Genomic DNA, 13,103 nt, shown 5'->3' on the forward strand with positions numbered 1-13,103 from the left:
CCTAAAACTCAACAACAATACGATGGATCAAGAACGGGCTTGAGGAGTGCTCTGCACGCCCTCGCTGCCGCTAAGATCAGGCTGGCCGAGAGAATCGCAGCCTTCCTCAAGAATGTCTGTGCCAAGGAACTGGTGCTGGTGGCATCCTTCACCAGTGGGGGTCTCCCTGTAATTCTGCCCACACTCAGCCCCAACACCAAGTACTCGGTCCTGATCAATGGGCCATACCCTAAAAGTTCCCAGTGCCCCTCTAAGACGATGGCAACATGCCCAGCTACCCTCAGGACCCCCGGGGCCCAAGCCTGGAGTGGCTGAAGAAACTGTGAGCTCCTCCATTGACAGGGAGAGGTCCCCTCCCCAATGGCTCCCAATAAATATGTGAAATGTGAAACCCCCCAAAAAAATGGGCTTGAAGAGACATTTCTCCAAAGAAGATACACAAATGGTAAATAAGCACATGAAAAGATACTCAAAATCACTCATCATTAGGGAAATGCAAAATTAAAACCAGAATGAGGTACCCCCTCACACCGATCAGGATGGCTACACACCCCCCCCCCCATCAAAAAACTGAAAAATAAGTGTTGGTGAGGGTATGGAGAAATGGGAATCTTGTATACTGTTGGTGGGAAAGTAAAAATGGTACAGGCACTGTGAAAACCAGTATGGTGGTTCCTCAAAAAATTAAAATAGTACTACTATATGATCTAACAATTCCCCTTCTAGACACAAAACCAAAGAACTGAAAGTGGGATCTCAAAGGGGTATTTGTACGTCCATATTCAGAGCAGCATTATTCACAACAGCTAACACCTGGAAGCAACCCAAGAGTTCATCAGCTGATGAATGGATAAGCAAAATGTAATATATAAGCACAATATTAACGTATGAAGGAAGGAAATTCTGACACAGGCGACAATATGGATGAACCTTGAGGGCATTACACTAAGTGAAACACGCTAGCCGCAAAAAGACAAACACTGCATGACTCCACTTATATGAATACTACTTAGAGTAGTCAAAATTACAGAGACACAAAGTAGAATGGTGGTTGCCAGGGGCTGGAGGGACGGAGGGACTGTGAGGGTATTTTTAATGGGCATATCAGTTGTGTGAGATGAAGAGTTATGGAGATGGATGGTGATGATGTTTGTATAAGATAATGAATGTATTTAATACCACTGAACTGTACTCTTAAAAATAGTTAAGAGGGTAAATTTTATGTTATGTGCATTTTACCACAAACTTTAAAACCTGGGGGAAAACTCAATGGTCAAGAACATAAAAGACAGGAAAAGTTCAAAGAAGGGTCCCAAATGAAAAGTCTAAAAATGAGCAATGACAGTGGCATGCAGCACGGCTCCCTAGACAGGATGCTAGACCACAGAGGAGAAGCGGGCGCTGTCGAGCAGCAGGGAACACCTGCGGGCCATCTGTGCACTGGAGGATAACACTGCCTCAATGCTGACTCCCTGGCTTAGGGGGCTGGGTGCTGGCGATGTAGGTGAGATTCCCTGCTCTGGAGACACGCACACTGGAGTATTCTGATAATGAAACAACACTGGTGCCACCCACTCTCCAAACATTTTTAAAAAGACTAGAGAGGTTCTGTGGGTTGCATTTTTACTTTGTTGGTAAGTGTGTTTTGATGCACAATTTCTCATTTTCATGACATCCATTACCTGGTGGCTCAGACAGTAAAGTGTCTGCCTACAATGCGGGAGAGCCGGGTTTGATCCCTGGGTTGGGAAGATCCCCTGGAGAAGGAAACAGCAACCCACTCCAGTACTCTTGCCTGGAAAATCCCATGGACGGGAGGAGCCTGGTAGGCTACCGTCATGGGGTCGCAAAGAGCCGCACACGACTGAGCGACTTCACATTCTTTCAATGAGGTAACACAGTAATATATTAACAACTGGGGGGTTAGGGTGAAGGGCATAGAGCAGCTCATCATACATACCTGGAGGCATCTTGATAAAGGGCTCAAGGAACTGTACTTTGGCCTGGTGCATGGCCCGCTCTTTCTCCGCAAGGGCCCGTGCACAGGCCTGAATGATGTGTCTCTCCAACATTTCAACTTCATCCAGCCGCTGCTTATAGAGCTCCCGAATCTGGCAGGTGGGTGATCAGATGCACAGAAATACAGTGAGATGACTCAACCTCACCCGAGCACCATTGTTTCCCATGAAGCACAGAACAATCACAGAACTGCAAAGACCACCTGGTCTAACCAGACAGATCTGAACTCTAAGACCCACAGAGGGAAATGGCTCAAAGCTTTTACAGTAAAGTCAGGAACAGTGCCAAGTCTCAAATCCTGCCTCCTGACTACTGGCTTCTCAGTAAAGAGGTCTGTCATCCAAACTCTGAAATACCAAATGCGAGTTAACACACCACCTGTGGTAGACAGAGGGTTGTGTCACTCAGGATAGAAGGACTTGCTGCCCAGCTGCAGGGAGCATAGTGAACTGGTGATAGGTCGAAAGCCTCCAGCTGTCGACCCCTTCAGAATTCACCTCAGCCGCTTGAAAGCATTCAGCTGAGACTCCTTTAAGAAAGTCGTGGGCAGCGTGGCCAGCAGTCAGCCTTATCAGAGAGGACTCAGGACAGCTGCTCTCCTCCTTATACAGATAAGGAAGCAGAGCTGGTGTTCCAGAGACTGGGCATGCTTCCTAAAATCTGGGCATGGATGCCTCTCAGTGGTTAAGATTGTGGTTTGTGACACAAAGACAGGCACCCCAGAGCGGACGTGACTTTCAGCTTTATCATCTCCAGGAAAACAACTATTCTGCTTTCTGTCGTTTCACTTATGTGTGCAATTGTCTGTGTAGAGATGTAAAGAGATAGGTGCTACAGATATACACCTTATGTGTGGAGTGTGTGTATTTGCCTAAGAGCGCGTATAGAGTGTCCTTCCACTACAACGTAGGATATAGGGCGGAACGGACTTGGTCTGCTCTTTCCCAGCTGCGTACCCCGTGCCTGGAAAAGCGGCTGCACCCGACAGGGGCTGACACTTGCCGAGTGGCTGAGTCGCGCCCTGGGTCCCCAGCACGGCCGCAGATGCGACCCCGCCATCCCCTGGGTGAGCACGCGGAGAAGCGAAAGGGGCGCGGTACCCTGTTACCTGCTGCAGCTGGTCCACGAACTCCTCGTGCCGCGCATCCTCGCTGCCGCGGGCCTTGATCAAATTCGAGCTCACCTCCTCCCCTATCACCTCGGCGGTGTACAAGTTGCGGAAGACGCCGGTGAGCAAGTACGAGATGTCTTGGGTGCGCAGAGAGGTGGGGCGCAAGCGCAGCAGTTGCGGCTCGGGGAGCGGCGGGAGCGAGAGCTGCGCGACGAGGTGGCGCCGACCCCCGAAGCCATGGTGGAAGGACTCGGAGTAGGCGAGGGAGGAGAGCCAGGTGGACTGGCTGGGGCTGCGGATCCGGGCCAGACGCGGGCTGGGCGTCCACGTTGCCCCAGCGAAAGCGTAAGATCCAGACTCAGCCGACTGCCGCTCTCGCTTTCCAGTCTCCATGGCAACTGAGACGCCGCTAACTACCTGCCCCACTCCCACTTCCGGCCTGCCTCTTCCGCTTTCCGTTTGTTTGAGGGTGCCATGAAGCCGTCATCCTCAAATATGCGCACAGCGGTATCGCCTTTACTAAGATGAGCTTAAATAAGTTAAATAAGCAGGGTGACAATATACAGCTTTGATGTACTCCTTTTCCTATTTGGAACCAGTCTGTTGTTCCCTGTCCAGTTCTAACTGTTGCTTCTTGACCTGCATACAGGTTTCTCAAGAGGCTGGTCAGGTGGTCTGGTATTCCCATCTCTTTTAGAATTTTCCAGTTTATCATGATCCACACAGTCAAAGGCTCTGGCATAGTCAATAAAGCAGAAATAGATGTTTTTCTGGAACTCTCTTGCTTTTTCCATGATCCAGCAGATGTTGGCAATTTGATCTCTGGTTCCTCTGCCTTTTCTAAAACCAGCTTGAACATCTGGAAGTTCACGGTTCACACATTGCTGAAGCCTGGCTTGAAAAATTTTGAGTATTACTTTACCAGCATGTGAAATGAGTGCAATTGTGCAGTAGTTTGAGCATTCTTTGGCATTGCCTTTCTTTGGGATTGGAATGAAAACTGACCTTTTCCAGTCCTGTGGCCACTGCTGAGTTTTCCAAATTTGCTGGCATATTGAGTGTAGCACTTTCACAGCATCATCTTTCAGGATTTGAAATAGCTCAACTGAAATTCCATCACCTCCACTAGCTTTGTTCATAGTGATGCTTTCTAAGGCCCACTTGACTTCACATTCCAGGATGTCTGGCTGTAGGTGATTGATCACACCATCGTGATTATCTGGGTCATGAAGCTCTTTTTTGTACAGTTCTTCTGTGTATTCTTGCCACCTCTTCTTAATATCTTCTGCTTCTGTTAGGTCCATACCATTTCTGTCCTTTATTGTGCCCATCTTTGCATGAAATGTTCCCTTGGTATCTTTAATTTTCTTGAGATCTCTAGTCTTTCCCATTCTGTAGTTTTCCTCTATTTCTTTGCATTGATCGCTGAAGAAGGCTTTCTTATCTCTTCTTGCTGTTCTTTGGAACTCTGCATTTAGATGCTTGCATCTTTCCTTTTCTCCTTTGCTTTTCACTTCTCTTTTTTTCACAGCTATTTGTAAGGGCTCCTCAGACAGCCATTTTGCTTTTTTGCATTTCTTTTCCATGGGGATGGTCTTGATCCCTGTCTCCTGTACAATGTCATGAACCTCATTCCATAGTTTATCAGGCACTCTATCAGATCTAGTCCCTTAAATCTATTTCTCATTTCCACTGTATAATCATAAGGGATTTGATTTAGGTCATACCTGAATGGTCTAGTGGTTTTCCCTACTTTCTTCAATTTAAGTCTGAATTTGGCAATAAGGAGCTCATGATCAGAGCCACAGTCCACTCCTGGTCTTGTTTTTGCTGACTGTATAGAGCTTCTCCATCTTTGGCTGCAAAGAATATAATCAGTCTGATTTCGGTGTTGACCATCTGGTGATGTCCATGTGTAGAGTCTTCTCTTGTGTTGCAAAGTACATCATGAGCAACGCTGGGCTGGAAGAAACACAAGCTGGAATCAAGATTGCCGGGAGAAATATCAATAACCTCAGATATGCTGATGACACCACCCTTATGGCAGAAAGTGAAGAGGAACTAAAAAGCCTCTTGATGAAAGTGAAAGAGGAGAGTGAAAAAGTTGGCTTAAAGCTCAACATTCAGAAAACGAAGATCATGGCATCTGGTCCCATCACTTCATGGGAAATAGATGGGGAAACAGTGGAAACAGTGTCAGACTTTATTTTTCTGGGCTCCAAAATCACTGAAGATGGTGACTGCAGTCATGAAATGAAAAGACACTTATTCCTTGGAAGGAAAGTCATGACCAACCTAGACAGCATATTAAAAAGCAGAGATATTACTTTGCCAACAAAGGTCCGTCTAGTCAAGGCTATGGTTTTTCCAGTAATCATGTATGGATGGGAGAGTTGGACTGTGAAGAAAGCTGAGCACCGAAGAATTGATGCTTTTGAACTGTGGTGTTGGACAAGACTCTTGAGAGTCCCATGGACTGTAAGGAGATCCAACCAGTCCATTCTAAAGGAGATCAGTCCTGGGTGTTCTTTGGAAGGACTGATGCTAAAGCTGAAACTCCAATACTTTGGCCACCTCATGGGAAGAGTTGGCTCATTGGAAAAGACCCTGATGCTGGGAGGGATTGGGGGCAGGAGGAGAAGGGGACGACAGAGGATGAGATGGCTGGATGGCATCACCGACTCGATAGACATGAATTTGAGTGAACTCCAGAAGTTGGTGATGGACAGGGAGGCCTGGCGTGCTGCAATTCATGGAGTCACAAAGAGTTGGACACGACTGAGCCACTGAACTGAAGATGAGCTTAGGTTGAGGACCAACAGAGTAAGGGTTAATTGGCACATCCAGGTCCTTCTGGTTGCAAAGCGTCTCCCTTTTTCATCTGCCCATTCTCAAATTTGTTCAGCATTTATTCATTCATTCATTTAATATTTATTGTGTAAGGATTCTGTTTCAGGTCTGTGCTGGGAGCTGGAGGTACCAAAGGAAGATGCTGCTTCCACACTTGCAGAGCTCAGGGGTTTGAGGCAGGGTGGGGAAGTTGGTGGCCTGAATGCGTGTGTGAAGTGTGGGGAAGTGGGTGTGTAGGTTTGTGAGGTATGGGGAAGTGTGTGTGTGTTTCTCCAGGGTGTTGAGTAGGTGGGAACAGGTAAACAGTTGCAGTTTAGTGGGTTATGGTCAAGGTGGAGAAAATGTTTGTTGTCATGGAACCACAAAGGACAGGAAAGTAATCAGTCTACAGAGAAAGCAAGTATAGTAGTGGGTTTTGGGTAGAAGTGAATAACAAGCAGAGATTTAGAAGAATGAGTAGATTCACCATCATTAGTGATCAAGAAAGTGTAAATTAAAACTACAATGCAGGGACTTCCCTGGAAGTCCAGCGGTTAAGACTTCGCCTTCCAGTGCTGGGTGTGCAGACTGGATCCCTGGTCTGGAAGCTAAGATCCCCCATGCCTGGTGGCCAAAAAAATCAAAACAGAAACAATACTGTAACAAATTCAATAAAGAACTAAAAAAAAAAAAAAAGCCTCCAATGCAGTACCTCTACGTGCTTAGTAGAATGTCAAGAAACTGAATGAACAAACAGGTGAACAAACCAACTGAGTGCTGGTGAGGCAACTCAATGTCATATATTGTGACAGGAATAAAAACTAGTATGCTGTGCTGTGCATGGTTGCTCAAATGTAGCCCACCAGGCCCTCTGTTCATGGGGATTCTCCGGGCAAGAATACTGGAATGGGTTGCCCTGCTCTCCTTCAAGAGATCTTCCCCACCTAGGGATCGAACCCAGGTTTCCCGTATTGCAGCCTGATTCTTTACCATCTGAGCCACCAAGGAAGCCCAGGAATACTGGAGTGGGTAGCCTATCCCTTCTCCAGGGGGCTCTTCCTGACCCAGAAATCAAACTGCGGTCTCCTGCATTGCAGGTGGATTCTTTACCAGCTGAGCTACCAGGAAGCCTATAAACTAGTATAGCAACTTTGAAAAACAGTTTGGCAGTTTCTTATAAAGTGACACAACAGTCCCACACAACTAGGTGTTTTTCCAAGTGAAATGAGAAAGTTTGTGCCTACAAAACCCTGTACAAAGATGTTTATAGCAGCAATATTCATGATCTCCCCAAAGTGGGAAAAAACCAAATGTTCTTTCTACTGGTGAAAAAAAATAAAAATTGTTGTACATCTATGCAATGGAATACTCTCAACAACAAATATGAAACAGACTAGAGATACACGTGACAGCATAGAAGAATGTCAAATTCATTATGCTGAGTAAAAGAAACCATTCTCAAAAAGGCTACACATATATACTGAATGAGTCCATTTATAGGATACCCACTTATAGAAAATGCAAGCCAGAAAACACATCAGTGGTTACCAAGAGTTGGTGATGGGAGCTAATGTTGGCTCCAAGGAGAATGAGGGAATTTCTTGGGGGGATGGAACTATTCACCAAAAAGGGTAAATTTTACTGTATGTAAGTTATATTTCAATTTTTTCAGTGAAAAAGTAAACAAGTAGGAGTAAGCCAGGAGAGAAGGAAAAAAGGCATACCATGTAGAAGGACCCCGTTGAGCTAAAGCCAGGAGAGGGCCACACGTATGGGTGGAAATGAAAGAAGTTCAGGGGTGGAACTCAGAAAGTGGAGGAAAACTCCTAGGCAAAGGATCATAAGTGGGTTTGCAGGCAACGTTAGGGAATTTAACCTTTCTTCTGAGGACAGGAGAAGGCCATCAAGGGTCTGAAGCTGGGTGTGTGGTGATCAGCTGTATGTTGTACTGAGATCACTGTGGTTGCTAGGACGCAAAAGACTGGTGGAAATAGGAGGCAACAGGGAGCTCGATCAGGAATCTCCCACTGGGGTCAGGAAAGAGGGGAAAGATGCTGGGATTCAGGTGAGAGGAACAGATTGGAGATGGAGCTAAAAGATGGACTTAAGACTCAAGGATAGGTGTAATGGGAGTGACAGAGAAGAGGGGCCAAGGACGACTCCCAGCTATCCTGTGTGTGCGATCAGGTGGGTTATGAGATCATCCACCGAGATGGGGAGAGCCTGCACTTGCCAGGGCAGCAGCTTTGACATCACAGTGACTCATCCTCGCCACGGCGCTACTGCTGCTCACAAGTGGTACAAACGTCCTCTTCTTACTACTGTGTGTCCTACAGCCTGAAACCCACTTCCTGAGATGAGGCCCAGGATGCTTGCCCATGTATCTGGGCTACTTCCTGTTCTCGTGGTTGGGCCTGTCTCTTTCACCTCTAATTTCTGGTATCGCTTCCATCCTCAGAGCTGGGAAGCCAGGGCCCCTGTTCTAGACTGTGTACTTGAGAGCATCCTGCTCTCACTCTCCTGGAGCTGCACCCTCGCCCGAGTGAGGAGGCCACGAAGTCAACATGATGTGCCCCATGCCTGTGCAAACATTGTGAGCCCACCAGCAGGGCCTGTGCAGGCTCTTTCTTTAAGGCCTTCCTCTCCTGGCTGACTGGTAGCTACAGTAAGTGGTAGTGCTGGGAGGGGTGGAAGTGGAGAGGGCACAGGCAAATGGGCTGGTTTGTCCAATTGTTCACAAACATGTGAGCCTCCTCCTGCCCCCACTGTGCAGTAAGGAGCTCGTAGAACCATCTGGGTGGTGGTGGGGACTCTGTTGTTCTAGTGTTAGAAGTGGGCCTGCCCAAACCGGGTGGTCTCCCCACCCCCCTTCCCTGCCCTGGGAATGACAGGACAATGGATTCTCGCCATTACCTTTACATCCTGCCTCCAAATAGCCTCTGAGAAGGTCACAGAGAGTCTGGCCCAGCCTGAGAGAGGCCTCCCCTTTTTCTCTGACCTTCCCACCCTCTGGCTTCAGCCCCCCTCAGCTCTTTCCAGGCCAAGATCTCCAGGAAAGCTCCAGTTACTCCTCTGTGCTCATCGTCCTTGACTTTTCAGCAGTATTTGGCTGCCTGGTCCCTCTCAATAAATCTGTTCCCTCACTCCCCACTTTCTTCTGTGCTTCCCCATCTCCACCCTCTTCTCGCCCTTTTACTTGAATCTCCCTGCCTGATAAGCCTGATTCATTCCTGTTGCTGTGCCCAGCAACCACTTTCTGTTTGCTCTGTGACTAACTGAATGGTCCCAACCCTGCACCAGTAGTAAAGGGCGCCAGCCCCCTCATCTATGAGAACTTGGCCAGCACAACGGGAACTTCCCTTCTTCACTTTACAACCTGTTCTGCCGACCAGAATTTGTGTTTGTTTATCTCTGGGTTCCCACACGTCTTTGACCTTTTACATATTTTTTACCTTTAAAGTCAGAAAGAGAAAGACAAATACCATATGATTATCACTTGTATGTGGAGTCTAAAATATTACACAAATGAACTTATCCACAAAAAAGAAACAGACTCATAGATGTAGAGAAAAGACCTGTGGTTGCCAAGGGGTGGCAGGGGAGGGGGTCAGAGAGTGATGGACTGGAAGTTTAGGGTAAGCAGATGCAAACTATTATATGTAGAATGGATAAATAACAAGGTCCTACTGTATTGCATAGGGAATTATAGTCAATATTCTATAAAACCATAATGGAAAAGAATACAAAAAAATGTGTACATGTGTATAACTGAGTCAATTTGCTAAACAGCAAAAATTAACATTGTAAATCAACTCTATGTCAATAAAAATTCTTTTTTACTTTTAAATTTCAAAAATTATATATCAGTATGGTAAAAATTCAAATAATACATAAAAAATAAAAAGTATCTTCCTCTCAATCTCTTTACTTGGGTTATTTCTATATCATTCTAGCTATTGCTTCTGCCTATACAAATGAAATACTTATAAAGATTTTTTTAATTTTTAAAAAGCACCAATGATATTAGACATTATATATATTGTCCTGCAATTTGCTTTTTTTCACTGCAACTCAAAGATGATGGATTGTTTTGTTTTGTTTTATGTTTAAAAGGTGGAGGGGAACACACTGTCATGGAAATATCAAGTTATTCTAGACTGTGTACTTGAGAGCATAAGTCCTGGTTAAGCAGGAGTTAACTGGGTCCCTGCTAGTGAACTTTACCTTATATAATGTTTACATACATAATATACAGATGATACAGAATTAAAATTTCTTGGCCAAGAACTTCCCTGGTGGTCCAATGGCTAAGGCTCCATGCTCCAAGGCAGGGGGTCCAGATTCGATCCCTGGTCAGGGAACTAGATCCCACAGGCTGCAACTAAGAGTCTGCATGCCACAATTAAGGCCCAGAGCAGCCAAATAAATAAATATATTTTTTTACTAGAAAATACGAACCTTAAAAAATTATAAAAATAAAATTGCTTGGCCAAAGCATATATATTTTTAAATATTTGAGATATTGTCAAATTGCCTCTCAGAAAGATTAGCCAGAGTTGAGAACTATGTGAAGGCTTATGGGCATTTTCAACATGCTTTGAACCATAGCCCAGAGTTTAGCTCCAGCCCACCTCCCCCTCTAAAACTCCAGACTTGTACATCCATCTTGTACCTGACATCTCACCTTGGCTGTCTGCAGTTACCTCAAATGTAATGTGTCCACAACAGAGCACCCGCTCTTCCTCAGCTATCCCCATTTCAGCTTCTGGGAACCACCTGCTTGCAACGGTCCAGACCAAAAACCTAGAGTCCTCCCTGACTCTTTTCTTCTTTTCACAGCCCCTACTGTTCAGTCCTGCTGGCTCTCCCATCAGAAAGTATCCAGACTCCTCCCATTTCTCATGACCTCCGCCCCCACCACTGGTGGCTGACCCACCATTCACTCTCACCTGAATTATTGCAAGAGCCCCTTCCCTGGCCTCCTTGCTTCAGCCCTTTTCCTCCACAATACTCCCCGACCAGCAGCCAGAGTGATTCTTTTAAAATATGAATCAGGGACCTCCCTGGAGTTCCAGTGATTAGGAGTCCACACTTCTGCTGCTGACTAGGATTCAATCCCCAGTCAGGGAACTAGGATCCTACAAGCTGTGGGGTGGAGAGAAAGAAAAAATTTTAAAAAGTAATCTTAAAAAATAGTACAAATGCTCCTGTGGATTAATGTTCCCCTATGCATACAGTCTACTTAGGCAGAGAGTTAAACAGTTCATTTGAAATTTTATATAATTAATATATCAAATTCTAAGACCTCTAGTTATCTAATATATTCTGTAAATCCAAGAAGTGCTCAAATATATTGGCAAAAATTAAAAAAAAAAATAGTACAAATGAACGGATTTACAAAACAGAAATAGAATCACAGGTGTAAAAAACAAACATGCTTACCAGTGGGGAAAGGTGGGGTGGGGGCAGGGTAAATTGAAACATTGGGACTAACATACACACTACATATATATATAAACAGCATAGATATAAAATAGATAACTTAATAAGGACCCACTGTATAACACAAGGAACTCTATTCAGCACTCTGTAATGACTTATATGGGAAAAGACTCAAAGAGTATATATAATATTGATTCACTTGTGCTGAATACCTGAAACTAATACAACATTGTAAATCAACTATACTCCAATAAAACATTTTTAAATTTTTAAAATACAAATAAAAAAATATGAATCACAACACATCCCTTTTTTACTTGAAAATGTCCAAGTGCTCCCCATTTTCCCCAGAGTTAAAATGGCAGCCCTTAGCAGGCCCGTCGGGACTTGGCTCCCATTACTTCTCTGGCCTGTCTCACTCTTCTCTCCCCGCCTCTCTCTGCTGCCGCCACACCTCACCTACCCAAGTTTGTGTTTCTGGGGGAGGGATTGGGCAGGGCTGACTCTGAAGCATGTCTGGAAAGTTGGCATTCTTGGGTTAATCTCTTGCCTCCCCAGGGTAGTGGTGGGAGGGGCCAAGGGAAGTGACTTAAGGTGGGCACCAGCTCGGAAGGTAGGTCTGGCCTGTCTCCAAGTCGTCCCAGAAACTTCCCCCTACACCCACCCTCACTCACACGTTGGGGACAGGAAGGTCAGCTGGGGGTGTGAGACGCCTGAAAGTCCACCATTAGACAACTTGTCTCTGGGCAGGCATGGCCCCTGGATCTCAGGGGCATCCTGCAGAGGTAACTAACTGAGAGCTGGATTTTAGGGGGGCAGTTTGGGCACCTGGCCAGGGCTGGGCACACAGAGGTCCCTGGTTGTTTAGGGCAGAGGGAACAGATTCCAGCAACTGCAATTCAATGCAAAGCCTCTTGCTTGGCTCCCCCAGCCCCTCCACACACAGACACACTGAACACGCTTACACACAGCAGAAGTAATCAAGTAGAGGGCCTCCCACCCAGTAGAAGGGAGTGGCAGACAGCAGAGGAGAGAAGAGTCTTGGGGAGCTGCTGACCTACAGGTCAGAGCAGCAGCCTGGCTTCTCTGAGCAGGGCGTGGCCCAGCCCTCTTTTCTGACTGAACCTGGCTGCATGTGCCAACTCTGAGTCAGCCATGCCCATCCAGCCCAGCAACTCCAGGCTCCAGAGAAGGCCTCAGCTTCTCTGGCCTGAGCCAGAGGCCAGAAGAGGGCCTGCGTGCGACAGGTTTGCTGTGTGCAAAGGAAAAGCCAGGCTGCAGCCCCCACCAGGGCATCAGAGGGAGAGGTGACAGGTCATGCCCTGGTTTCAGGCTTGGGGCTCAGAGCTGGGAAGTGACATGAATAAACAGGAATGATGCTTAAGATGAAGCCGAGCCAACTGCTGGTGTTAAGTTTTGTGGTGTGGCTACCTGGGAAAAGCAGGGTTTGGGGAAGGCCTAACCTACTGAGCAGAGAGGCTTAAAGTCCTCTGGGGAAGTCAGAGGTCCCAGGACTCGCCCCAAGGCCAGCAGAGACCCCCAGAGGGCAGGTCCGGAGGCAGGCATCCTGGCCTGGGGTAGAGAGTGAGGACAGAGAAGGACCCCTCAGCCTCCCTGACCCCAGGCTGGAGCTCCAAAGGGAGGCCTTGTGTGGACTTGCTTGTTGAGCAGAAGGGAAAGCAAGGAGGGCTTGGACAGGCCT

At 46.5% G+C, this 13,103-nt stretch overlaps 1 protein-coding gene across 1 annotated transcript in view; it reads right to left on the bottom strand.

Annotated features, from left to right (window-relative positions):
• Nucleotides 1-3,523, bottom strand: part of DLEC1 (DLEC1 cilia and flagella associated protein) — an 88,312-nt gene extending 84,789 nt beyond the window's left edge. The window contains exons 1-2 of the mRNA XM_052641560.1: nucleotides 3,128-3,523; nucleotides 1,961-2,111 (exon numbers count right to left, since the gene is read on the bottom strand). Of these exons, the coding sequence (XP_052497520.1) occupies nucleotides 1,961-2,111; nucleotides 3,128-3,523 (547 nt within the window). The remainder of the gene's footprint in view (nucleotides 1-1,960; nucleotides 2,112-3,127) is intronic.
• Between the last annotated feature and the right edge of the window lie 9,580 nt (nucleotides 3,524-13,103).

Source organism: Budorcas taxicolor, chromosome 1 (assembly GCF_023091745.1).
Source record: "Budorcas taxicolor isolate Tak-1 chromosome 1, Takin1.1, whole genome shotgun sequence".
Classification (NCBI taxonomy): domain Eukaryota; kingdom Metazoa; phylum Chordata; class Mammalia; order Artiodactyla; family Bovidae; genus Budorcas; species Budorcas taxicolor.